Source organism: Zalophus californianus, chromosome 8, assembly GCF_009762305.2.
Source record: "Zalophus californianus isolate mZalCal1 chromosome 8, mZalCal1.pri.v2, whole genome shotgun sequence".
Taxonomy (NCBI): Eukaryota; Metazoa; Chordata; class Mammalia; order Carnivora; family Otariidae; genus Zalophus; species Zalophus californianus.
The window spans coordinates 37,455,602-37,483,273 of record NC_045602.1 but is presented as its reverse complement, the minus strand read 5'-3'; the positions used below and the strand labels follow the sequence as shown (position 1 = coordinate 37,483,273).

The following is a 27,672-nucleotide window of genomic DNA, read 5'->3' as shown; positions in this document are numbered from 1 at the left end:
CTTAGGGAAAGTCAGACTCCAGGAGAGCCAAGTGACCTGCCTAGACTGCCCAAGGGGTGTTCACATGACTGGTTCCCGTCCAGCCTCTGCCCTTGGCTGTGTGGCCCAGCCTAGGAGGCTGATCTTCACTTCCCCTTTCTACTTAGGAAAGGAAAAGAAAGGAAGGGAAGGGAAAGGAAGGAGGGAAGGAGGGCGGGAGGAAGCAAGAAAAACCCTCCCAAGGCAGAGCTAGTCCCTGCAGGTCATGAGTATTTCTGGTATTTGTTTATTTCTCTTGCCCCCTCGCCCTCCCCAGCCCCATCCCAGCCGGCTGAAAACAATGACCCAATTTGTTTCTCTGTTTTCTCTCCCTCCCCTTTTTGCCCCTAAGAGCCACTTTACAAAAGTAATTTGAGTTTTTACAAAAGGGAATTTAAAAGGCTATTTTCAGTTCATGCACAGGAGACAGTACAAGAGTTTCCCAATGATTGGGTCCTCTGAAAGTTAGTTCTTCCAGAACTTTCAAACTTTTAAATGTGGCTAAGAAGAACCACTGTGGTACCAAAGTTCTCAGTGAGATTGAAATGTCTGAATAATGGTAGTGCAGCTTCATTCCCCTCTTGGAAAAAGGAAGCAGGGATGGGAAGTTGCTGCCCATCACATCCCATTTAACACATCACACAGGGATGTGATTGACACATCGCTGTGGGTTGGAGATGAAGTGAGTTTCTCTGCTGTGTTTGTTGATGTCTCAAGAAAAGCCAGAAGCCACAGCTTGCTCACCTCTCCACGCTCTTCTGTAGCAGAACGGGTCCAGGCTTCTCGGCCCTTCTCAGGCCACACGGCACAGACTGAGCAAACTAGACAGGTTTTGGGGGAGCTGTGAGCATCGATGAGCTATTTATTATCTATTTGTTTACACTATACAATTATAGTCAGAAATATAAAGCACAAAATATATTAATTTAGGTACATCATATTAAATTTATATGAAACTTCCAAATAACAGTTTTTCAATTTGCTTATCTTACGGATGTGAACATACCTTTCTACATCAGGTTTTTTTGCTTGAACTAGCCAGTCAGTTCCTGATCCAGGATTTAATGATGAACTATTCACATTCTTGATAGTCACCCTCAATAAGAAACTTGGTTTGCACAAGTAGGCGATATAAAATTTTTTGTTGATTTTTTTAAACAACCATTCCAAAATTTCTAACAGTAGAAATTATCTTTATGGGTTCTAACAGCCTTTTTTTTTTTTCCTCCTCTTTCACTGATAAAATGTGATGCTGGCATTTTCTACAACAATGCAGATCCTTTTCAAACCCTCAGAACTTTCTTGCACGGAGCATTTCACAGTGACAGTGAAGCAGGCTCATGCTGGAGACTGGGGCTCCTGGGTTGGCAGCCAGGACCAGGACCCAGGCTGTGGGGGCCACACCTCTGGGCCCAGTGCACACACGGATGCTCACAGGCTGCGGTTGCTTGGCTGAGACTCCTCACAAGTGGGGAGCAACAGGCCCGAGGGATTTTAGTGCTTACACTGCATCGGTCTACTGCCTTCACCGGCAGAGTAAGTCAGGGTCTCCCTGCTTCAGCCCACCCATCTGAGAAGTGGAGATAATAGTAGTACCTACCTGCTGAGGTTGTTATTAGGATGAAATGAGTGCTACGTGTGGCCAACTATGTACTACCTATGTGTTTATTAGATAAAATTAAAAGGTCGAGAGGCTCTGGAGCCAACCCTAAATCACATGCAGAGCCAGCCAGAATCAGATTACTTGGTTCTGAAATTCTGGCTGCACCCCTCTCTAGATGTGGGCCATAGCAGGTTACTCAACATCTCCAGCCTCGGTTTCCTGGCCCATACATGATGATGGCATCGGTACCCATGGTAGTGATATACAGATTAAATAGGGCAGTTCACGGAAAGTGCTTGAAACACAGCAAGTGCTCAAAGAACAATGGCTGCCAAGACGTAACAGAGCCTGGATGTGAACTCAGAGGTGCTGAGTTCTAAGCCAGGATGGACCTTGCCCACTGCCGTCTACCGCCCGCAAGTTGTGACTCCCAAACAGAAAAGCACTCCACCTGTCAGACTCTCTTCTACAAGGTATTTTAAATCTTTCCACCCAGACTGTACTTTTCAATATTTTTTGTTCTTCATTTTTGGACTCTGGAGTGGTTTTTCCATCTCCTGATAGAACAATGCCAAGATCAGTCAAAGTGATCGCATCGAGGGCCAGGCATTAAGGGAATTCCTTTCGCAAAGGTGTGGAGGCTGCTGGACAGTGACCACTGTCTTTCCAAGTAAGTATGACACATCCTTTCTCATTCATATTTTATTAGGAAGTCCTATCAAAGAATTAATCAGTTATAAAACTTTAAGTATTAAATAAATCTTTCTTATAAAATAGGTGATTCATGTAAGAATATCAGATTTTTCATAAGGCCAGAAGCAAAGTCAAATACAGCATTTCATTTTACAAATTATTTTTACACTTAATGGTAATGAAAAAGAAAAAGACTTTAAAAAAATAACACTGACTCTGTGCAAATGTTAACATCAGAGATGTTAACTCATCTGTAGAGATGAGGCTGTTAAAGAGTAAATGTGGGATCTGCAAGGGAAGCAACATGAAATAAGTCATCTTTTATTAAAATAGATCTTTTGTCTCTTTCTAGCATATACATATATATGTATTTTCTCTTTAAATAAATATATATTATGTATTTTTCATGATGACTTACTTGACAACATTCACCTGGTGCTTTACAGCCATGGCATTTGACTGGGAAAGGAAGACAAATTCCGAAAACATGGAATGTGCAGGGAATCTCCTAAAGCAGAGGAATTTCCTTGAGTTGGGAATGTCTCTCAGCTCTCCTCATATGAGGACTTCTGAGTCTTCTGAGGAGTCGTCGGTAAATAAAAGTCCATCTGGTGATGGGCTCCCCAAGGGCAGCGTGCTGCATTGGGACCAGGAGACTCCATTTTTTACAAGTCTGTCCTCTGGTAAAACACAGTTCTTTCCCGGGGCAGCGGACGCCAGATCTCCCCATTCCTCATTGCTCCCGTTCAAGATGTACCTTTCCTCGTGAGGTCTGTTCTCGTGAACTTCTGCTGTGACCACGCTGACGGCAGTGCTGGGAGTACAAGAACCAATGACAGAGTCAAGATCAATATTCATGTCTAGCTGAGCAAGTGCGGGGCCCTCTCCAGGGTCCTCACAGCTCTCGGGAAACTGTGTGTTGATGTAAATGACATCAGCTTTGTCCTGAACTTCAGGCAAACTTTCCAAGAGCTTTTCTAGCTGCAGCCTCAACATGGAAAACGTAGGTCGGTCCAAGGGCTCAGCTCTCCAGCAAGAGTGCATTATTTCATACCTACAAGTATACAGAAGCGTAAGTTATTTCTCGGTCCAGCACCCAGAGCCCTGAGTGCAGATCCACAGCTTGTCTTCACCTGTCCTTTGATTCTGGCACATTTTAATCCACACTAATTCGACTTCCGGGAAATTACTGGGGTTTGCCTCGTGGCATAATATTTTGTTCAACTTGTATAAATGTCCCATGGGTATGTAATAAGTGATTCTCTGTCTCCAGGAGGAATACAGAACATACGTGGCAATTACATCTAACGTTGTAAAGTAGGAGTATTTCAGGTCCTTCCTTCATGCTAGAGGTTGGCAAACTCTATGGCCCACGGGCCACGTCCAGCCCACTGTTTGTTTTGTAAATGAAGTTTATTGGAACACAGCCACATTTATGTACAATATGTTGACATATTGTCTACTCTGCTACGGTGGCAGAATTGCGTTATTGCTGCAGAACCACCTGGCCTGCAAAACCAAAAATACTTATTATTTGGCACCTTACAGAAAAATGGGCTGATCCCAGTTCCATACCATCAAATTGGGATTGCCACCAGGAGAACTGAGTTAGCAGGGCCCTGGGGCAGGGGCTAAAGAGGTGAAGAATGTGTACCTCACAGGGCTAGGTGTTCTGTGTGTGTCACTGCATTTATCTTCTCAACAGCCCTGGGTCATTGTTACTTTGCAATAAAAACAAGAGTGGACTCAGGGATGTTAAGATGCCACCACGGCTGTGTGGTCAGTAGGGGAACCGGCCTCCACCTGGACAACTCCTACTCCCAGGGGCTCATGACCCCTCTGCTGTGTTCTGTACAGACAACGCTCTCTTCCGGGTAGCTTCTTCATTCCCCGTGTCTGAAAGAATTAAGAATTATGAGCACAGGGCGCCTGGGTGGCTCAGACGGTTAAGCGTCTGCCTTCGGCTCAGGTCATGATCCCAGGGTCCTGGAACCAAGTCCCGCATCGGGCTCCCTGCTCTTGGGAGCCTGCTTCTCCCTCTGCCTCTCTGTCTCTCATGAATAAATAAATAAAATCTTAAAAAAAAAAAAGAATTATGAGCACAACCAAAGAGATGACTGAATTAGGAACTACTGGCTGGAGATGAAGAGTGAGTTATACCATCATTTCATTTTGATTCTGTCCTGTTTTGAGAACTTGATATTTGTGTCACTGGATACGAAAAAAACCCAAATTTTAATCATCTGACACACGGAGTGGACACGATCCTATGAACATAAATACGTAATTCCTGTATTTATATTGAACACGTGATGTAGATCCTTTGGCTAATTCTGCTAGCATGTGGTACTTCACACACGGGCAGATCTCCTATCTTTTCACCTGTTTACTTTTGCAGCCCTTATCAACACTTGCACATGCTTCTGGGAGGTAGAGATTTGCAAAGCGCTAGGCCTACGAAGGGGCCGGCCATGAACACAGGACACTGAGGTTACAGCAGGGGCATATTCCCCCATCTGAGAATCCTGATTCTCACCTGGACATCAGGCTTCGGAGTGCTTTGTACTCTCCCTGTTTTTACCTTTAATAGATGGCCACTTAGACTTGACAGTTTTTGTTTCCATTTTCATGGTTTTTGTGGTATAAATCAATTTGCATGACTTCCTTTTTCCCCCCACAAAGCCTTGATTGTTGGCACTCTGAGATGAGCTTTGAGGAATTCTATCCTTAGAGACACACTCTTCTTTCCAATACTTCATCAAGGGGCTGTGTTATTTAACTTACTTTGAATTTTTCCGGGTCTTAGGAGAAAGCATTTGAATAACCTATCATTTTCTCATGTAACAAAGTAGCAAAATCACTTTGAAACTTATTTATTTATTTTTAGGATTTTAGTTATTTATTTGAGAGAGAGAGCGAGAGAGAGAGAGAGCACGAGTAGGGTAAGAGGCAGAGGGAGAAGCAGGCTCCCCACTGAGCAGGGAGCCTGATGTGGGGCTCGATCCCAGGACCCTGGGATCATGACCTGAGCCAAAGGCAGATGGTTAACTGACTGAGCCACCCAGGCATCCCGAAACTTATTTACGTTTTTTACTTTCAGTACTTTGTGAAGTACTTAAAAATATGAACATGGCTTTTACAGACATGGAAGCATGTATATTGTCTAAGCTGCTCCCCGCCCCCCGCAAAGGGTGATGCCATAGTAGCAGACCAAGAAGAGGAGCAAGAGGGCCTGGAGCGTAAAAGGGGGCTATGAGGTTTAATAATTTCAATTTTAGGGGTAGAAAGAAAACAACAGGTTTTGTAGTTGCCTTTGTAAATTGGTCATTTTTGTTTTTCTCTTTAGATTTTATAAAAGAGATAATCCTATCAGTTGCCAGGGGCTGAAGGCAGGGGAAAATGGGGAGTTGCTTCATGGGTATAGATTTTCAGTTTCAAAAGATGAAAAGAATCCTGGAGATGGAGAGTAGTGATAGGTGGACAACAAAGTGAAAGCACTTAACGCTACTGAGCCACTTATAAATGGTTATGTTACATGTATTTTACCACTATTTAAAAAAGGAGTTTAAAAAGATGCAACCATACAAATGTATAAAATTTATAAATGGGTGAATTCACCCATATCTGTCAAGCACATGCTTTGTACCTGGCAAAGGAATGTCTAGCATCACATTCTTAACCATTCAGCCCCCCTGCCTGCCATGGGTCAGATCATAGTGGGTTTGGGTTTTGCCCTATGGGCAATGGGGAACCACAGAGAGATTATGTTTAGGGCATCCACGATCAGACTAATTTCAGAAAGATCGCTTTGGTTGCCACCCAAAGAATGTGTTAGGAGCCTGGGGTTAAGGAGAAAAATGAGATGGGAGATAGAAGGGCCTACACTATTCCACGGGAAATAATAAGGACCCTGACCCGTGTATCACTCACATACACCGCGAGGTCACTGTGCCACTGTTTCCACATATGTGATGAGAAAGTGGAAGTCGATGGCCCCAGGCCCCGTCCAGCCCTGGGCTTCCATGGTTTGAGGGTCTTAGGGGCAGGAAGGAGGGGAGGGGGCCTCTGAAGGACATGTGCTGGCTGATAGGACTCAGAGGGATAAAGGAAGAACAAGGCAGCTCCCTGGTGTCACGCTGGACCACGAGCGCAATCAGCACCAGTGTCGTGAACCATAGCGACCAGCTGGTAGGGGGTGTTCTGCAGCCAGGACGCGGTGAACTCAGCTAAGGAAACGTCCCAGGTAGGTGACAGGGGCATCACACCGTGTGGCCTCTTGGGCGGCGGGGAGCAGGGCCTGCAGCCTGGGCTGACGCTGGGAGAAGGAGGTGGTCCTCGGAGGGCAGGATGGGAGAGCAGGGCACAGAGTGTACTCTGCTCCTTACATCGTGATAGTCCTTAGAGTTGCGTTTAAAGAGACCGAGGGGCAACTCAACATAGGAGTGAACTCATCTCAACTAAGGTTGGACAGCAAACACGGAGGGGGAAGCTCAGAAGTATCTGTCTCATTTTTAAAAAGAAAATGCACAGATATGTAAACACCGAGGCTTCTTTGGGAGACACTGTTCTCCATCATCCAGATTTGAGGGGGGGTACGTGGGAAGAGGGTCTGGTTGACCAGAGCCTCTGCAAGCCTGTAGCGTGGGGACCGTGGACCTGTCTGCTTCGCCTGACTTCCCTGACACAGAGCATCTGTGACTCTTTCACCTAAAACTTCTCACCAACTCAGCATTCCCTGCTTGGCTCTATGTGAAATGTCTCAAAACCACCATGTGACACAGCTTAGACCTTGCTAAGACCCCAGATAATCGCTGCAAGTGCCAACTTCTTCTGGAGCACAAGAGAAGCTAAGAAGAAACGACAACAAAACTCTTCATTCAATATTGTCTGGTTGCAACTGGTTCCTCATTTTCAGAAGCAAACATGTCATTAATGTGGTCCCTTTAAAAACTACCATAAAACCCCAAATCTAATTAGAATTTCATGATATTTCTAAAGGACTTATGTTTTTTGTGTCTGTTCTTCATGTTATATATTTACAACCACAATAACCACCACCATCACCACCAAGCAGGGTGAGGCTCTGATCAATAAAGTTTCCTTCTGCTTGGCTTGGACAGGATCTGGGAGGCCTGCATGCTGAGCTAGGTCTTCTCACCCATGTGTAGAAGCAGGGCCAGAGAGAGAGAGAGAGAGAGAGAGAGAGTGGGGGGGGGGTCCCACATGTGCCTCCTCACACCAGAGCCCCATCATGGCATTTCAAGACAGCCGTGCAGGCCCACAGTCCCGAAACATTCTTGCTAAATATGGTGAAATGCCCTCTCTAAGCTCAGGACTCCTGTGACTTCCATCAGGAAGGTTCAAATCGCCAAGCTGGAGGCAGTGCCACAAGAAATTATTTTTAAAAGGTCAGCAAGGTGTTTGGGGGACATCGATGTGGAATGATGCTACTAATCACTCCCAGAGGCTGAGCATTCTACCGGTTCTCTTCTTTAACTTTTCTTCCCAATCCCTTTCTGAGGATGGGACTCTACTTTTTTTGCGTGTGGTTAATAATGAGGCACAGAGAGGTCCTGTCAGTTTTGATGGCCACACACGTGGCTGGTTGGGAGGCAGAGGCCAGTCTGACTGCAAGTCCTGGGCCTCTTCCCATACGGCCCGTCCCGAAGAGAGAGGGCCTGTGGGGACAGGTGTCACTGTGGTCCTGCACGCTTGGAGCTGGGGGCTCTCTCGCTTGCTGAGCACACAGTCTCCCAGGGAGGGTTTTAACACATACATTTCTAGGCCCGTCTTGTACCAACAGAGTCATCATCTCTGCAGAGGGCCGAGGGATCACACTGCTAGAATATCTCCCAGCAATTCCGAGGACTAGGCTGACCTCAGCGTCACTGGCTTCGATCTCCAGATTTCCCCACTGCAGATATTATTGTGATTTTATATTGTTTTATGTTGCCTAGAAAGAGAACTGCAGCAGGAAGAGGGCAGGTAATCATTCAAGTCCCTCATGTATGGTAGAGTCAACCTGTTTGTCTATAGGGTAGGTCTCCTAGAGGTGCTTATGGAACATCAGGACACATGCAGGCTCGCTGGAGATATGCACACACCAACTCCCACACCAAGAAAGGCTTGTGGCCTGGGACGTCTGCGTGCCACCTCCCACATACAGCCATCTGGCTAAGCACGACCCCTCCCGCTGAGCGGCCGTGTGTCCCCAGGTCTGCGCAGGGCCAGCTGACTGGCCCGGGCAGAGCACCCAGTGACACGGAGACGCTCACTCACAGTTCATCCAGGCAGTCCTCGGGCTGCTTCAGCCTGTGGCCGTGGAGAAGATAGTCGTACATTTCGTGGTTCTGGACTCCCGGGTAGGGAGTCATTCCCCGTGTTGCTATCTCCCACATGGTCACGCCAAATGCCCACTGGGAACAAAGCAACAAGTCAGGATGCAAGTCTTTTCAGAAAGGCTGAATGGACTTTTTCATTTAGAAAGGTCATTTCCTGAACGATGAGAGACTACGGACTCTGAGAAACAAACTGAGGGTTCTAGAGGGGGAGGGGGGGGATGGGTTAGCCTGGTGATGGGTATTAAAGAGGGCACGTTCTGCATGGAGCACTGGGTGTTATACACAAACAATGAATCATGGAACACTCCATCAAAAACTAATGATGTAATGTATGGTGATTAACATAATAAAATTAAAAAAAAAAAAAGAAAGGTCATTTCCTTAAAGCCCGATGAGGGTGCACAAAGCTGACAATTATGCCTGAGACACGCTGCTCTCCCAGTGCCGCAATAACGAGGGGGTCAGAGAGCCACACTTCCCCGGGTGTACCAAGGCTGTTCCGGGAAATCTGACAAAGGCGGATATAGCCTTCTCTCCGCGTGTCAGTGCTCTGTGTAATGCTCGGTTCCCCTGCTGCTGTCAAGTCTCTGCTTTTCCCCATCTCTGGGTAAGGGTTTAATTACACAGCACCTTTTATATAGAGCCATTGGACGAACTCATTCAATTTAATGTGAATATCTTAGTTGTGGGCAAGAAGTCACTATATTGTAGCAAAAAACAAAAAAAGATGGGAATAAATGAAAGGCCTATGCAAAAACAGATCTTCTGAATGTCAAACGACTTCAGCAGAATCTAGTGTTCACTGGAATTAAAGAATCTAGTGCTAAATAAAAGGTGTGATGCTCCCAATCCTCAGTTTATCAGAGAGTAACATGTCGTGCAACAACAGCTTAAGTCACTTCTTCCGGTGTGCCTTCATCTTTGTAGTGTGGGGGTCCAAATCAAAGTCCTGCACATACCACGTCACTTTTACTTGTGTAAACTCGGTCCGCAAGACTCTCTATGGCGATCCACTTGACAGGCATCTTAGCAATGCGGCCTTGGCGGTAGTAATCACCACTGTAAATCTTTTTAGAGAGGCCGAAGTCCGCGACACAGACAGTCATATCATCTCGTAACCTACAGAGAGCAAGTTCACGTCCTCAGTGACATTTAGAGGCAAAGCCTAAATCACAGGTCTGCATCAGACGCAGTTGAAAACATTCATGCTAAGTAACCAAAAGATAGAGACCCCATCCGCCTGTGAGGGTCCTGCTTTGGGACCAATGACAGAGCAGGTGACAGGGAGTTATAACCTTGCACGCTGTGGTTCGTGTGGGGATCTGGAGCAGCAAGGGCACCTGTGCACAGAGGGCAGGGCCACCTGGAGGGAAGAGATGTTGCACAGGAGGAGAAGGAGCTGCAGCCCAAATCCAGGGCCCTCCAGTGGACTCGTTCAGCACCCAGTAGCCTTCCTGCCTCGTGTCTGGAAGCAGCATTGGCTCCTACCAGTTTGGGGGAGGTGGGGAAGTACAGGCTGTAAGAGGGGGACCCTGGACTTCCTGTTAAGATAGCCAGGTGGTACTTGAGGAATTAACTGGAAAATGAGAGGGGTACAGTTGCAGTTATAGCCCAGGCTGTTAAAGCAGATCCTAGACTAGAAGGAGAACAGAGGAGAAATGAATGGTCTGGAGGCGGGATGACTGCCTTGTTCCTGTCTGTCTGACACTGGCTTAATTTTAAAATTGAAAAGTCCCCCATCCTGGGAAATCCCTCAGTCCCAGGCAAAGTAGACAGCTGGTCATCCTACCTGATGGGAAAAACATGAAGGAAATATAAGGGCAGAGAGAGGTTTTCATGATTCTCTTTCCATGGTAGAAACATTACTTAAATAAAAACAAACAAGGGGCGCTTGGGTGGCTCAGTTGGTTAAGCATCTGCCTTTGGCTCAGGTCATGATCCCTGGGTCCTGGGTTCGAGCCCTGCACCGGGCTCCCTGCTCAGCGGGGAGTCTGCTTCTCCCTCTCTCTCTGCTTGCCGCTCCCCCTGCTTATGCTCTCTCTGTCAGATAAATAAATAAAATCTTAAAAAGAAAAAAGCCACCACCACAACAAACAAACAAGACCCTTCTGGATTTTAAAAATGAGGTATAAGTGGTAGGGGTCCAGCCCCTATGGTCACATCTCCAACCAAGAAAAACAGTAACAGCAATACATTTAAGGAACACTCTCTCTTGTTGCAATAATAAACCTAAAATCGAGAACTAATTATTGTTTTTGAAGATTTAGAGCAGACAATGGTCCTGCTGGAGCAGGATGGAGAGAGGGGGGAGCTTGAGGTCAGAGTTCTTGTAGAAGTCCTTGTCCCTATGCTGCAAGAGGAAAGCCTCCATGTAGTTCCACAGTACACACTCACAAGGCAGGATCTCAAAGCCTGACAGACAAACCCCTTACGATTTTCCTTACTGCCCCCATGACTAGCTGACTTACATATATAACTCTGGGTCCAAAGCTAGCCGATGGCAAAGGGGAAGGGTCACAAAGATCATCCCCAGCTCTCCAAGCTGAGAGGGTGAAAATAAAAAAAAGAGTCACAGGAGAATGTTCTGGAAGCCAACCAGACTCGTGGTGGCAGACGTTGTGAAGAGACCCAGTCACACATCAGAGCCAGAGAAATCCCATCTCCAGAGCCAGCCACATGCTCCCCTCCCAAACCTGCCTCCCCTCCATGTTTTAACAGCAACAGGCCACCCCCTATTCTTACCCAGCCCCTCACATATCTCACATGGTGAGGTCTAAGCCCTCCCAGGTTGGGCCAGGACTCTTACATGCAATTTCGAGCAGCTAAATCACGATGAAGAAAATTCCTGTTGCTCAGATACTCCATTCCCTGGGCGATGTCTACCATGAACTTCAGTAGTGTCTGCAGAGGAATATGCTGGGGAGGGGAGGAGAAACAAGAAGACAAAATATGTTTTAAAAGTTAAACTTGGAGAGTTATTGCTACTTGGAGAGTTATATAAACAGAGAGGGTGTTTTTGTGTTTGTTTGTTTGTTTAGTGTTTGTATTTCTTAAAAGATGGGTCTTGAAACAAGGAAACAAACCTTTCACTTCCGTATCACTCATCTCACAAGTTTTTTTTTTTTTTAATATATTTGGCTTTCCAGTTTTGTTTTTTTTTTTTTAAGATTTTATTTATTTATTTGAGAGAGAGAGAATGAGCGATAGAGAGCACGAGAGGGAAGAGGGTCCGAGGGAGAAGCAGACTCCCCACCGAGCAGGGAGCCCGATGTGGGACTCGATCCCGGGACTCCAGGGTCATGACCTGAGCCGAAGGCAGTCGCTCGACCAACTGAGCCACCCAGGCGCCCATCTCACAAGTTTTTTAAAAAGGAATAAAAACAACAACAAACCACAAAATTTCCCAGCAGATTACACATTCTCCCTGTCTTTAAAAATATTGATGGTAAATAACATTCTTTTTGCAAGTTAGGAGGTCAAATGGGATCCTTTGTGTCCTTTGGAGTGGCAGGGGGACAAAGCACCCGTGCTGGGAAAGGAGAGGAAAAGAGGGGCGGGGCACGGACAGAAAGCCCACTCAGCCCACTCCAGTCATGCACGTATATGCGATCATCTTATTTTGAGATGCTTGGAAAGACACGTTTCTTTCAGACAGAAATTAGGACAGTCTTGGCCCCTTATTATAGGACCAAAGGACCACAAGGAGGTATTCAGGGATTTTATTTTTGTTTTCCTAGAGCCTCTCTGTAAGAGTCAACAGTCTACGCTGTACAAGTCAGACCAGACGGCTAGGTGAGAGCAACTGCCCCGTCGGAACTGAAGACAAGGGGATGACTGATGAAGAGCTGTGTTGTAACTAAACATTTTAGCACAGCAAGGGCTCTGAAGAAAAGGGTTTACCACAAGTTCCTGGCAGTCATGAATGGGTCCATCCATGACAGGCTCTCTCCAAGGGCATTGGATTTGTCATGGCTTATTCTCTATGGAACATGGGTCTTCCAAAGTGGTGTTCACGAAGACACTGAATTCTTAATGATTTACATTTCCCAGCTAAGATATATGTTAATTACATGGTCTATATAAGAAAATGCTTTAATTATCCTTTACCCTTACTTTACCCTTTACCTTTACCTTTACCCTTACTAAGCAAAAATCACCCTTTTGTTTACTTGTTAAAAACAAGTAAACAAAAAAATGTCAACAAATCAGGCAGGAAATTCTTATGCCTCTGTTCTGTATATTTGAGGCATTTGATTTTCTGGATGACAGTTTCCAGGAAAGGATTTGGGTGCTAAAGAATATAAAAATCCTCCCGACATTGTGAAGGTGTAGTGCATATTAGGCACTATTCATTTGCGTTATTTTTCCCAAGAACATTTATGTTATTCTTGCAGATTGTGACCAAAAGTAATTTAAAAGATAATTGTGTGGTAGAACTAAGAAATGAATTCAACAAGGTTACAGGATACAAGATTAAGATACAAAAATTAATTGTATTTCTATACACTTAGTGATGATCAATCCGAAAATAAAATTAAGAAAATAATTTCATCTAAAAAGAATTAAAAATGAAATACTTAGAAATAAATTTAACAAGAGAAATGCAAAACTTATACTCTGACAATTATGAAACATTGCAATTAAAGTAGATCTAAATAAATAGAAAGATAACCCGTGTTCATGGATCAGAAGAACCTAATATTGTTATGATAGCAATATTCCCCAAGTTGATCTCCAGATTTAACATAAGCCCTATCAGAATCCCAGCTGGCTTCTTTGTAGAAATTGACAAGCTGATCCTAAAATTCATACGAAAATTCAAGAACTCAGAATATCCAGAACAAGCTTGAATAAGAAGACCAAAACTGGAAGCCTCACATTTACTAATTTCAAAATTTACTAGAAAGCAACTATAATCAAGATACTGTGGTACCAGCATAATGATAAACACACAGATTAATGAAACAGAATTGAGGGTCTAGAAATAAACCCATAACTATATTGTCGAATGACCTTGAACAGAGTGCCAAGATCATTCAGTGGGGAAAAGAACTGGACAGTGAGTGGGATATGCAAGAGAATGAAAGTGGACCCCACCCTGAAATCAGACACGAAATTAACTCGAAATGGATCAACGACCTAATGCAAGAGCTCAAGTATAAAATTCTTAGAATTATTCATAAAAGCCAAAGAGTGGCAACAACCCGAAAGTCCATTAATAGATCAAGAGATAAATGAAACATAATCTATCAATACAGTGGAGTATTATCTGGTCTCAAAAAGTAATGAAGTGCTGATAGAAGCTACAACATGGATGAACTTCAAAAACATGCTCAGTGAAAGAAGCCAGATACAACAGACCACAGACTATGATTCCACTGATCTGAAATTTCCAAAGTAGGTAACAAGAGAGAGACAGAAAGCAGGTTGCTTAAACTGAGGGTTGCTGGAGGGGGGGTGGCTGGGAGGATGGGGTAAGTGGGTGACGGGCATCAAGGGGCACATGTGATGAGCACTGGGTGTTATATGCAACTGATGAATCATTGAACTCTACCTCTGAAACTAATAATACACTGTATGTCCACTAACTGAATTTAAATAAAACAATAAAACTTTAAAAAAAGAAAGGTTGCTTAGAGCTAGGAACATGGTGGGGAGGGGAGACTGGGAAGTGATTGGTAAAGGGTATGGGACTTTTTGTTAGGTGATGAAAAGGCTCTACAATTTATTGTGGTGATGGCTGCAAAACTCTGAGCATACCAAACACCACTGAGTTGTACACTTTAAATAACAGAGCTGTATGGTGTTTGAATTATATCTCAGTAAAGGTGTTACGAAAAAAAAAAAAAACAATTCCTGTTCCAGGAAAAGAGAGGGAGACGGAAGGGGAAAGAGAGAACACAGACTTGTTTGTCTCTGGAGGCTGGTGGATGGGGATGTCATGCCTGGAGGAGTTGCCACCATCAGACATGTGGAGGGGCAGCTGCAGCTGAAAAAGCAGAAAGATGGAACAGTTGTGGACACGGGATGATGTTGTTGAGATGAGAACTGACCAACACCGCAGCTGTCCTACCTCTGGGCTTCCTTGTGTTGAGATCCTTCTGCTCCTGCTAGTGTGGACCAAGACCACGTCTCAGTTATGCAGATGGGCTCCCCCAGGAGGGCCTGGGTGCTGGGCCCCAAGCGCCACTCTGTCTTCCATGTGAATAGTACGTCTGGAGGTGTGCAGGGCAGACAGGCAGATGACAGGACAGGACCCCAGTTCTCGTGGGGGTGGACACACCAAAGGGAGGCAGGCTATAAGAACATACGCATCAAGCAGAGATAAGAGCAACCTGCTCCAGAAGCTCAGCAAAGAAATGGATTCTCATGCAAACATTTAAAAAATATTCTACACTGTCATTGTGGCTGTCCTTAAAAGACAGAAAGGAATAAAATGGCCGATTAAGAGGAAATACATGGCCATGATCAGAATGAGCAAAGACCTAGTGATCTGAGAGCACACACGTGTTTTAGGAAAAGGAGGTTGTCTCATGGGTCAAAAGCAAAGAGGCAGAGAGAATGGGGCGATAAAGCAGGAAAGGTGAGTTGGGCTCTGTAACAGATCAGATGGTTTCCCTTGCGTGTAATATAAAACCCAACTCAAATGCTCCAATGAAGTCACAGTAATCAAGACAATGTGGGAGGGGCAAAGAATGGGCACATAGTTTAAGAGAACGGAATAGAGAACTCAGAAATAGATCCACACGTACACAGCCAATTCATTTCTGACAAAGATGCGAAACTATGGGCACATAGTTTAACAGAACAGAATGGAGAACTCAGAAATAGACCCACACTTACACAGCCAATTCATTTCTGACAAAGATGCGAAACTATGGGCACATAGTTTAACAGAACAGAATGGAGAACTCAGAAATAGACCCACACTTACACAGCTAATTCATTTCTGACAAAAATGAGAATTCAATGGATTAATGACAGTCTTTTCACAAATGATACTGGTCATCTATATGAAAAATAAAAGCGAACCTTAAGCCAAATGTCACACCTTATATAAAAATTAATTAAAAATGGATCACAGATTTAAACGTAGCATGTAAAAAAAAAATCACAAAATTTTTAGAAGATAACGTAGGAGAAAAATTTTTTTATCTGGGTTTAGGCAAAGAGTTCTTAGACATGACAGCAAAAACATGATCCATGAAAGAAAAAAACTGATGAATTGCACTCAGCAAAAGTTAAATATTTTTACTCACATTAAGAGAATATGAAGACAAAAAAAAAGAGATAACACAAAGACAAGCTACGAAATCTTGGCAAATTGCATATCCAAGAAAGGTACTGTATCTAGAATATATAAAGCGCTCTCAAAACTCAATAATAAGAAAAACAACAACCCAATTAAAAAATAAACAGAAGACTTCAACAAACCCTCACCAAAGAGGATAGAAAGATGGCAAATAAACACAAGACAAGATGCTCAACATCCTTAATCATTAGAGAAATGTAAATAAAAGCCACAATGAGGTTATCACTACCCACCTATCAGAGCAGCTAATAACCAAATCAAACCAAACCAAAAAACTACTGATAATACCAAGTGCTAACAAGAATGCAGAGCAACTGAATCTCTCATACACTGCTGGTGGGAACATAAAATAGTACGGCCACTCTGGAAAATCGTTTAGAAGTTTCTTATAAAATTAAACATACACTTTCCATATGACCTAGTATCTCACTTCTGGGTTTTTATCCTAGAGAAATAAGAAGTATGTTCACTCAAAAACCTGTATGTCATTTTTTTATAGCAGCTTCATTCATCCTTGCCCCAAACTGGAAACAACCCATGTGTCCCTCAACAGGTGAATGGATAAGCAAACTGGTACATCCATGCACTAGAAGATACACAGCAATAAAACAAGGAATGAACTATTGATCCAGGCAACAACTTAAGTGGATCTCAAAGGCATACTGCTGAGTAAAGGAAGCCAAAAAGTTACAAACTGTATGATTCCATTCACGCAACATTCTCAAAAAGACAAAACTATAGTAATGGAGAACACATCAGTGGTTGCCAGGAGTTAGCCATGGGGCAGAGCAGGACTACAAAGATGTCGCAGGAAGAGGTATTTTTGGGTGATGAAACGGTTCTGTATCCTGACTATGATGATGGGTACATGATTCCATTTATGTGTTAACACTCATAGAACTGTACACCAAAAAGGAAAAAAGAGTCAATAACAATGTATGACAATTTTAAAAAGATTTTTATAAAGATTATAAATGGTCTCTATCTCTTCCACAATGATTCAGGAAAAAAGTCCAATAAGAGGCTACTCTATTTCCAAAGGGCCCATACGAGAGAGGAAGGTTGAACTTCACAAGTAAAAACAGACGATTGTTGGCCATCAAACAGCCCTGAATATGGGCCTGTATATTTTTACTGTTTTATTATAGAATTCACTCTTATGCAACATGAAATTCCCATCCTTCCAAAAATTATTAGAAAAATCATACCACATACCAGAAAACTAAATGGGAGTGAAATTGCCCATCAATATGAAACAAAATCCATTCAAGAGGATGGCATGCAGCCATTCATAGCCAATTGTCTGGAGGCTGCCCTGCCAGGGTGGGGTGCACACGGGATGGGGCCATCAGAGAAGAGCCGAAGGCAGGGGCTCTGCAACCTGGGGGCCAGTCCTGCCTCCACCATTGCCCGATCTGTGCCTCAGTTTCTTCACCTGTGATTCTATTAGTAAGGACTTCCTATGGCTGCTGCGCCATTACTGCATGACTATATGCAAAATAAAGCCTTTACTAAGTGCTTGAGAAAGGTTAGCACTGTGGACGGCCTGCAGATAGGTACATACCACCTGAGCACCAGTCTGTGAAACACGTAGGCATGGAATGAAAGTTGGGATGTGAATGTCCGAAGGTGCCAATGATTGTGCTAAGATGTTGGAAATTGTAGTTTGTTTGTTTGTTTGTTTTTTCTCTTCCAGGCTTCTTAAAATATTATCGTCTTTCTTTTGGGTGGAAAAAGGGAAGAAAAACACTCAGCCATGCTGAGTCCCCTACTTTGGATTAGGCCCTTCATCTCTTCAGAGGAGCCGCAGTGATTTTTATAATAACTCTGAGATGTGGCTACAATTTCCTAACTCTGGTTAGTGACTGTGTGGGTGGAACACTTAAAGAAGTCATGAGGAAGAGAACAAAAATCTGAGCAGAAACCAAGGGGAACTGAAAAAGGAAAGATCACTTACAAACCTTTCTGGGAATAACAAAACAAGTAGAAGAAAAAGAAAAGGAAAGCAAAAAATAACCTTTCACATCCATAACACACAGGGTCAGCAGGACACAGACAAGAAGGTTCTGGAATGTTTACCCTAAATTGGGTCTAAGGGTTTTGTTTTTGTTTTTCAAGTGCCTTGCCAAATTTGATAAATGGCTGTTCCTGCAGATCTGTCTCTTGGGATGAGGACTTTCCTCATGAAGCCCCACAGTCAGTCATCTTTCTTGGGGGCCCAGGTCGGTCACCTGGATGGGACCTGTGGCCGCATGCTGGTGGGTGTGGTGCTTCAGTCTAAGCTCCTGTTTTTGTCGGGCTTCCCTGTGCTGTGGGATTCAGACAGCGTTTGCCCTATGGGGTCACCACCCCTCCTAGGGGCACTGTTGGAAGGAAAGCATGCCGGCCCACCAATTCACAACATGCTTTCCCATCCTGAGGATGGAGGGGCTCTTGATAATCGGAAAGGTGGACAGAGTATATTCAGGCTCAGTGTCCAGAAAAACAGCTCAGTACAGCTTCCCTCTGGGTGAAATGGATCCTGCTTCCAGTGATTTCAGAGTGAATGAGTTGGAAAGAGGAGACGTCGAAAGAAAGAGGCCATTCTGTCAGCATGTGGGGCCCACCTGGCTCCATTGCAATGAGGCTTGAGCCATGAGACTGTGCGCCCAGCTGGCTTCTCCCCCCCCGCCCCCCGCCGCTAAAATGGGAATAATAAATAAGGTGATGAGCAGGCCTGCTGTGTCCCCAGGGTACACAGTGAGTGCTGAACAAAGGCCAAATGTCCTCTCCCTCCCACCTTTATTTTCAAGGTTAGATGCTGAGGTTTCCCAGGCCCTGTCACGGAAGCCTGGGGGACTGTTCAGAGGCAAGACAACTGGGTAATTACCTTGGGTCCTGTCTCTAGTCGGGAATAGAGTAAGTAGGTATGCAGATCCCCATACTTCATGAAGGGTAAAATCACCATGGGCTTTGGGATGCCTTGAGAGCTCATTTCTATACATACACCTGAAATTAAAACCAGAGAAAGTTACAAAGAGCTCTTTGTTAGCAGTAACCAGAAAAGCACTGCAGGAGCACTGGCCAAATTGAAACCATGTGCTCTCGAGGTAACAGTTAAAAACAAAATAAACATGGGGCGCCTGGGTGGCTCCGTTGGTTAAGCATCTGACTCCTGATCTCAGCTCAGGTCTTGATCTCAGGGTCATGAGTTCAAGGCCCATGTTGGGCTCCATGCTGGGCATGGGGCCTCCTTAAAAAATTAACAAATAAAAAAAATAAAATAAATACCCATAACTCACACACAAGCTGTATTAGAATATGGAACACATGCTGGGTCCACTTCTTAGTAATTTTTTTCTTTCAGATTAGTAACAATCTTTGCATGAGAGGTCTCAAAAATTAATCTGTCACAGTATAGCCATCTAGACACCCATGGAGTTTTTGTTACACTGAGCCTAAGTGAGGGGTAGTGACTGCAATAGAATTTAAGGGCAAACTAATTTCATGGGATAGTTAAGTACCTGATCAGGTGAAAAAGCCCGGTGCCATCAAATGCTCAAAACTATTAAAAGAATTTTGAGGGCCAATAGGTAAAATTCACATCTCTAAATTTTAACAGTTATACACAGGAAACACCATTTATCATGAAAAGCTGGAACCAGAGCCCGTCACCTGATGGCAGGCTGGCAAAGTGCTTGCATATCACGGCCCGTCCATCGCAAAGCACGATGGTTCTCTGAGTCTGCAGAAATCAATAGCTGCAAAGGAGTAATAGCGGTTTCTTTGAAATGATTTTATAACCAATCATTATTTTTCACATCTCTCTGCAGCTTTGATCGTAATAAAACTTTGAAAGTTCCCCAAAGAATTTAGCACTTATCAAGATACAGGACAGAAAAAAAAGAAGTCAGCAGAATATTCAATTATGTTTAGGTCGCTCTTCTGTGTTGGAACTGTGGCACTTACATGGTAACCTCTTGATAGCTACAGGGCCACAAAACCAAATTCTATTAAATCATGTCCCATGACAGGCAGTATTAGATCCTAGGAAATCAGTACTTGAAAATACATTAATAAATTGTTTCTCAAAGATGATCTATGGAATGTATCTACTTTGACAGCTTTACCCTACCAGTATTTGATTCATGGATAACCTTAAATCCATAAAAATTATAACATGGTTTAACATAAGCTTTTGTCTTGCCTTGGAGTAATGTGCAGTCCCCCATTTCCACCCACAGTCACTTAGAACTCTGTGGACACTAAATGTTCCTGGCCCCTGAGGTGTCCAGGAAATGCAGGCCCATTTTTACCATCAGCTTCAGAAAATGTAACTGTAAGATGTCTTTGGGGTGAAAAACTCAATGGTACCAATTACTGTGGGGTCATACAAAGTATAAACTTATCTGCCCCAGAGACTTGTCCTTTGGTGCGGAGTGGATTAGCCAAGCCCCGCTGTCCCCCAGTCCCGCATTTCTCTGAGGTACCTAGGAGTCGGATGACATTGGGGTGGTTGAAGTCTTTCATGCACGCGGCCTCACTGAGGAACTCCTCAATCTCTCGCTGAGAAAAGTTGTCCACTAAAAGAGAGCATAGAAAATGGTAGGCACCGATAATTTACTCAGGAGGTAAGAGCAATTTTGTTCTCTGAAAGTAAATTCAGGAAAAGGCAAAAGTACAACAATAAACAGATGAGTGGTCATCAGGCAGGGGTGGGTGGGGAGGGATGGATAGATGGCACACGGGAGAATGTAGGGCAGGGAAACTTCCACATGATACTGTAATGGTGCACATAGGACACTGTATTTGTCAAAACTCATAGAATATTCAATACAAGGTGAAAGCTAATATAACATATGGACTTCAGTTAATAACGTATCACATGGGTTACTGATGTATCACTTGTAAAAAATGCACCACATGGACGCAAGACGTTAATGATAGGGAACAGGGGCATGTGGAACTCTGTATTTTCTGCCCAATTTTTCTAGAAACCTAAAACTTCTCTAAAAATTAAAGTATATTCCTTAAAAAAAAAAAAAAACCCTGAAAGTCAAATGTAACTGATCTGTTGCAATTATTTTTGCCTTAAAAAAAGCAAGAACACATGCTTCTCTCAATCTTGCAAGGCTGATTGCTCAATCATGCCTTGTGGACTGGATATACTTTTCTAACTTCCACACCATACCATTTTGGGATTAAACCAACTTGAGAGAGACATCTAAAATTCTATATTATGTTAGGGGAAGCAAGCCAGTCACAAGAGGATAAGTACTGTGTGATTCCACTTTTACGAGGTAATTAGAGAAGTCAAATTCATAGAGACAGAAAGGGGGGATGGTGGTAGCCAGGGGCAAGTGGAGGCAGAGGAGATGGGAAGTTGTTTAATGCATATGGAGTTTCAGTTTTGCAAGATGAAAAAAATCCAGGAGGTGGATGGTGGTGATGGTTGCACAACAGTGTGAATGAACTCAATGCCGCTGAACTACGCTCTTAAAAATGGTTAGGATGGTACATTTTAGGTTATGTGTATTTTAGAAACAAAGAAACAAGGAAAAACAAAGAAAAACAAACATAAAGCCAGGCATGAATTAGGGATTTGCTATAACACTAAGTATTGACTGAAATCACATGTGCGTGCATATAGCGTAGGGTCTGGACATTCTGTGGGCTTTGTATATATTAATTTTCTTATTAAAGCGAATTTAAGAAAAGTAAAAAATCATATAGACCTGCAAAATGTCTGCCACCTTTGCCCTCACCTATTATCTTTGCTAAGACAACTAGGTGGGTGGAACAGAAAGGGTAGGGTATTCCTGCAAACTCCACCCCCACCCTCCCCAAGGGACCAACATCCTAGGCAAATGAGGATAAGCCTGTGATGCAGAGGCCAGAGACTATTCTTTCAATCTTTGATAATTAACATAGATACAATTCTTAGGCAAGTGATTCTAATTCAAAGAAGAGCATGGCCAAGGCCAGAGAAGAAACAGATTCCAGGCCTAGCCCCTTTTACAAGGTCCCCCCCAAACCTTCCACTGGTAAATGGGGACGATGGAAAGAGCCTTCACATGGACCAGGTTCAGATACAATAACGCAAGGAGCAGGAACAGTGCTGAATGTGCGATCATGTTCTGCTACTGCAGCCTGGTCAATGCGTGGTGATGAAAAAGTCCAGCACAACCTTCTCCCTTTTAAGCTATCTGACTTCGACAAGTCACCCCGTCTCTGAGCCTAGTTTCCTTATCGAGATAGACATCTGCACAGATTCTGGAGTGCCCCAAACAGCATCTGTCTTTACTTTTGTCAATGCTGTAATTCATTCTCCTCTACACTGCCACCAAAGTCAACTTTCTAGAATGTGATCTGCTTTTGTTCCTCATTTGCTTAAGACTCTTACTGGTGTTCTCCTACTCGTGGGATAAAAGCAGATTCTTTGTGACGACTTACAAGGCCCTTTCTGACCTGGCTGCAGGCTCTCTTCCCAGCTTGCTTGGAGGTTCCAGCTTGGGATCACTGCTCTTCATAATATCTTCATAACTATCTCTCCTCTCTCTGGGAAATGTACCTTCCAGGCAGCCCACAGCTTCCTGAGGACTATGCAACCATCCTCAAGTGAGAAGTGATCCCACCGAGCTGGCCAGATCAGCCAGGCCAACCCTTGCGGTCAGAGGTGGCTACCAGGTCAGCCTTGTCTCAGAAACTCATGACTTATTTTGGAGTCATTCACTTTACTAGGTGAGAGTGAAGGGAGAAGGGGGGGGGAGAGAGAGAGAGAGAGAGAGAGAACGAGACAGAGAGGGAGGTGTAGTATAAATAAGAAACGGAACTTCCTCTAGTGTAAAGAATATACCATGCAGATATGCAGAGCTCCTGACGGTCACTTTCCCTCTGTGACCACACAGTGTTCTGGATGGCCTTCTGACCCATCAGTGACTGAGAGCATGACACATGAACCCCCTCACTGGCCCTAGAGAGCACCAGGTTACTGACCCAGCTGACCACACTGGCTGGAAGGTGTTTCATCAGTGATAACTCACACTTCATGGTCTTCACGGCCACTTTCTGAGAGGTCCCATCTTGCTGCTTAAGATTTCCTTCCATCACAGACCCAAACTCTCCTGTGAAATAAGACAACATCTGTATAAGACAACATTGTGCAGAATCTCTCCTGACCACAGAAATGCTACAGTTCCCCAGCTGCTGTTTTTATGTGGCCGGAGAGTGACTAGTATGTGGCAGCCGGGCAGGGCCTGCTGGGGCCACCCATGCTCGCACACCAGGGACACAGGTCACACACTAGCCTCCTGCTTGTCACAAGCTTGCTTGGCTCAGGCTCGGCTCAGCCCATCATTTTATTAAGCATTATAACTGATCCAAGACACTTACAGAACAACATGGCAAATGTTATCGACATTTATAAAGTAGAAATTCTAAATATCATTATCATTCATCCTAATATCAGTTTGACAAATTAAATATGTATTTTCACTTTTGTTCCTATTTAACTAATTAGGAAAGTGCCCAAAACAGTAAACTTAAGAATTAGAGGTATTTAGAGTATATAGGAAACCGACCAATGGATTGCGTGCTTTTCTTTCTTTTTTTTTTTTAAGATTTTATTTCTTTGACAGAGAGAGACACAGCGAGAGAGGGAACACAAGCAGGGGGAGCGGGAGAGGGAGAAGCAGGCTTCCCACTGAGCAGGGAGCCCGATGTGGGGCTCGATCCCAGGACGCTGGGATCATGACCTGAGCCTGGCTCAGGTTAAGCAGATGCTTAACGACTGAGCCACCTAGGTGTCCCTGGATTGCGTGCTTTTCAATGAAGGAAGGGAATTAATATTTTTCAAGGGCCTACTGTCAGTGCAAGGCACTGTAGAGGTGCTTTTCATACGGCAATTCAGAGTTTCAAAAACCAAATTGTAAAATAGAACTGTTTGTATTGTAACTTAAAGTCACAAAATGGTATATAATAAATACACATATAAAAAATACAGTAAACGGCTTACCTTCTTACTTCACATTTTAAAAGAAATAAACTGCTCACCTTCACCCAGGATTTTTCCGAGAATTAATAGATTCCTGTCAATCACAACATCTTCTAGTTTATTTTGCAGTTCCTCGCTGACTCCCAAGCTACGCACTATAAAGGAGGGACAGAGTATGTATTAAGAGTTGTCAGTGTGCTCTCTTTCATTTGAATAGAATTAAAATGAGATATACAGCCCTATCAAAGAGCTAAACATTTTCTCCATTTTGTACCCATGGCTCTCCCCCACAAAAAGCCTGTAATAAAATATCGCCCTTAATTCTACTATGATTAAAGTGAGGAAAATGAATTCTTCAGGGCAAGATTAATTCTGAAGGATTATGAAAATCAGAACCATATTTCTCTTCCCACCACGCAGTAGCAGCGACCAGCAATTGGATTCGTGTGTGTGGGAGGGGTGGGGGGTTGCCCTTGATTTAAAGGAGTAAGGAAGATAGTAGGTACTTTCGAGCGCAGTATTTGCTATTTTATCCCTAACTATAGTATACAAAAGAGCCATCGGCTTACCTCCCCTGTCCTAGGGAAGGAGTCCCAGTAACCGCAGGAAACACGGAGAGAAAAAGCTACCATCCTCATTACAATGACATAAAAAGTGCTAAGTTGAGTACTTGCGGGAAAGTGGAGAATAAGATCTTCTATAATAAGGTTATTAATATGCAGCACTGACAATAAGTGTTACCAATAAGAGGAATTAACCAATTCAATAACTCTTTGGCAAATGACTGTTTGTGCCACAGTTAAGAAAAGTAAAAAAATAAAAATGAAAAACATTCTACCTCGAACAAGTTTTTGTTTCATAGCACCCTGCTTTCTATCATACTTGTATTTGTTTTGTTGTTGTTGTTTTGGCAAGCATGCAGAAGCTTGAACTTGATAATATTTGCACATACTTTCTACACTGTTTCTTAATTATTCAAGAACAGAGCTGTCCATTTATTCTCACTCTTCACACTAGAAGGCTCCACTTCGATTCAGCAAAACTCAAACCATAATTGTTATAAAGTACGTTGGAAAATTGTTCTCTGAGTTGGTTGCCACAGAAAAGCGGGAAATAAGCTCAGAGATTTATGTCAATTGCTTTGCTGTCTTCTTTAAATCCCTGACCTCTAACCACATCTTCTCCTATCACTGTGGTGAATTCCTGTTTGTGGTGTTAGGAGTCTTTAACCCTGGCCACTTCACCTCAGGGCCCGCTCGAGAGTTCCAGCAAACCAGCCAACAGCAGAGCACATGGCAACGTCTGACTTAGCTACTTGCTGGTTTCTGGTTTTTGAAGACCTTTTGCACGTTAAAAATACCCATTCTTCGACTCCTTTGGCTTTTGTTATTAATCTGTTGATTGATTCGTTGTTCTCTCTTTGCTTTCAACCACTTTAACTTTTGCCAGAAAAGGGAAATGGATGTTAACTTACAGGTGAGTTCAATGGCTCGCCGACAGAAGGACTTCTTTGCTATATAACTGACGACTAATTCCGAATCCTCCTCTGTGAAGGCATTCCTGGGTGAATAAAAATAAAGACATCTCATACTATAAAAAAAGGGCAGCCAGGACAGGTGCTGATTCCACAAGGGTGTCACCAAGCCGCTGCCCATTCAAACGCCTCTTTTATGACAAAGACATTTCCCACTGGGAGAAATATGTTTCTTTCCTTAGCTCTATTTCAGGCCTGCTTGGCAAAATCAAAGCAACTCTGTCCAAGTACCCTCAAGAACCCAGAACAGCTGGGAAGCTCCCAATGGCCAAAGCCATAACAGTCTAAGCAATAAAATAAAGTAGTATTGGATTATAATCCAAAGTATAAAATGAATATCCATGAGCCCATACTGATATGTTTATCACTGAATACATAAATGAGGTGTAGAAACAAACCTATGCAGAAGTGTCCAAATGTTTTATGTAGATACTCTGCCCGTCAGGGGTGGAGGAAGTGTAACTCCTCCCGTAAGTGTGGGCTATGCACGTTGACTTACTTCCAGAGAGAATAGTAAGGAAAGGGAGAAAAATAACCATGTCCCATTTAAGTGACAGAATTAATGTCAGAACCCAAGCATCATGTCTTCTAGGCCAGTGCCTTCCTCTCTGTATGCCAGGCTCCCTGTCACCACAGGGCCTTTGCATGTACTGCTCTTTCTGGTTGTAATGTTCTTCCTTTTGTCTTTCACCTAATTAACTCCTGCTCTTTCTTCAGATTTTAGTTCAGGGATCACCTCTGCAGGGAGGCCTTTCCTGACTTTCTTAATGCAGTCAAATTCACCCATTATACACTTTTACATATCCCTTTATATAGGATTTAACACAGTTGCCATTTTATATTTACTTGTGTGATTACTGCTTGATTCTCCATCAACTGTGAGCACCCATGAGGGCAGGAGCAGTGCCTGCTTTTGTTCACTCTTGTATCCTAGGTTATCACCTAGAAGGTCTTTAATACATGTTACTGAGCTACTCTTAACTTCTGCAGAGGTTCTCTGCACCTGTTTTACAATGAGACTACAAACCACACCTAGATTCTGGGATGCATTTCAGTCAACTATATGTTCAGCATTTAGATCAGATTTTTGTCATTTCTTTAGAATAGCCATTCTTAGGGGGCGCCTGAGTAGCTCAGTCAGTTAAGTGTCTGCCTTCAGCTCAGGTCATGACCTCAGGGTCCTGGGACCAAGCCTTACTCAGTGGGGAGTCTGCTGCTCCCTCTCCCTCTGCCCCACCTGCCCCAACTGTGCTCTCTCTCTCTCTCTCCAATAAATAAAACCTTAACAAAATTTTATCTAGTCATTCTTAGAATTTACATACTAAGATAGAAAAATTATAGGATGGCATTAGTAGGTACTGAAGGTACCCAACCCTTAGGACTGGAATGGACACAAAGGGCAGTCAAGCCTCCGCTTTCAAGGCCCCTCCCCGAGCCAGTAGAAAGTTTTTGAATGGAACGTTCTACTAGCATTCCTAAGACACAGAAACAAACAAAGGTTGCTCAGCTCCCTCCAAAACAGTCACTCACCTTCCCTCACTCTGTCCCATCCCAGGCTGTTAACCTGCCTCTTACAGAATACCTCCTCCACCTCATGAGTGATAAACTGGATTTCGTGGAAATCCAAACTCACTACAGAGGCACTAGAGTAGAAAACTGAGTCAGAAACAAATTTGCACATATAGCCTTCTTTTCATAGGTTGATTTAACACGCCTGCACACCTTTGTTGATACTTAACTACTGTTCTCAAAGTCAAATGCATGGAAAATCAGAATAAGTGCCTCTTTTACACTGGAATGTGAAAATATAAAGTTTTTCTCTATTAGAAAAATCCTTGATCATTACATAAAATGTATAAAATACAGCAAAAAAAAAAAAAAAGAAAACACAGAATCATCCCAACTTACACCATCCAGAATTGCTAATGCTTTGTGGTGAATTTCCTTCTGGTATTTTTATCTATACATACATTTCATTGTTTTTTTTTTTAAATAATTAGGATTATTTTTAAGACTTCTAACAAAAACCCTCATTTTACAGCAACCAAGTTTGAGTACTGAAGGCCTATTGATGCTCTTCTCTGTAAATGAGCCCCTTTCAAGGCCAGCTTCCACTGCTGGTTTTCTCTGTTGCACTGGTCTAAGCAAGGAAGCTGCCTGTCCCCAGGATGTACACAAGACAGGACCCCCAGCTGAGTA

General features: G+C 43.5%; 1 protein-coding gene across 1 annotated transcript in view; it reads right to left on the bottom strand.

Moving 5' to 3' along the window:
* Positions 1-858: 858 nt before the first annotated feature.
* MERTK (MER proto-oncogene, tyrosine kinase) overlaps positions 859-27,672 on the bottom strand; it is a 101,669-nt gene continuing 74,855 nt past the window's right edge. Inside the window, exons 11-19 of the mRNA XM_027622930.1 lie at positions 25,414-25,499; positions 23,999-24,094; positions 22,990-23,070; positions 20,437-20,529; positions 18,837-18,955; positions 11,462-11,571; positions 9,615-9,774; positions 8,594-8,730; positions 859-3,368 (exon numbers count right to left, since the gene is read on the bottom strand). Coding sequence (XP_027478731.1) covers positions 2,870-3,368; positions 8,594-8,730; positions 9,615-9,774; positions 11,462-11,571; positions 18,837-18,955; positions 20,437-20,529; positions 22,990-23,070; positions 23,999-24,094; positions 25,414-25,499 — 1,381 coding nt within the window. The 3' untranslated portion in view covers positions 859-2,869. The remainder of the gene's footprint in view (positions 3,369-8,593; positions 8,731-9,614; positions 9,775-11,461; positions 11,572-18,836; positions 18,956-20,436; positions 20,530-22,989; positions 23,071-23,998; positions 24,095-25,413; positions 25,500-27,672) is intronic.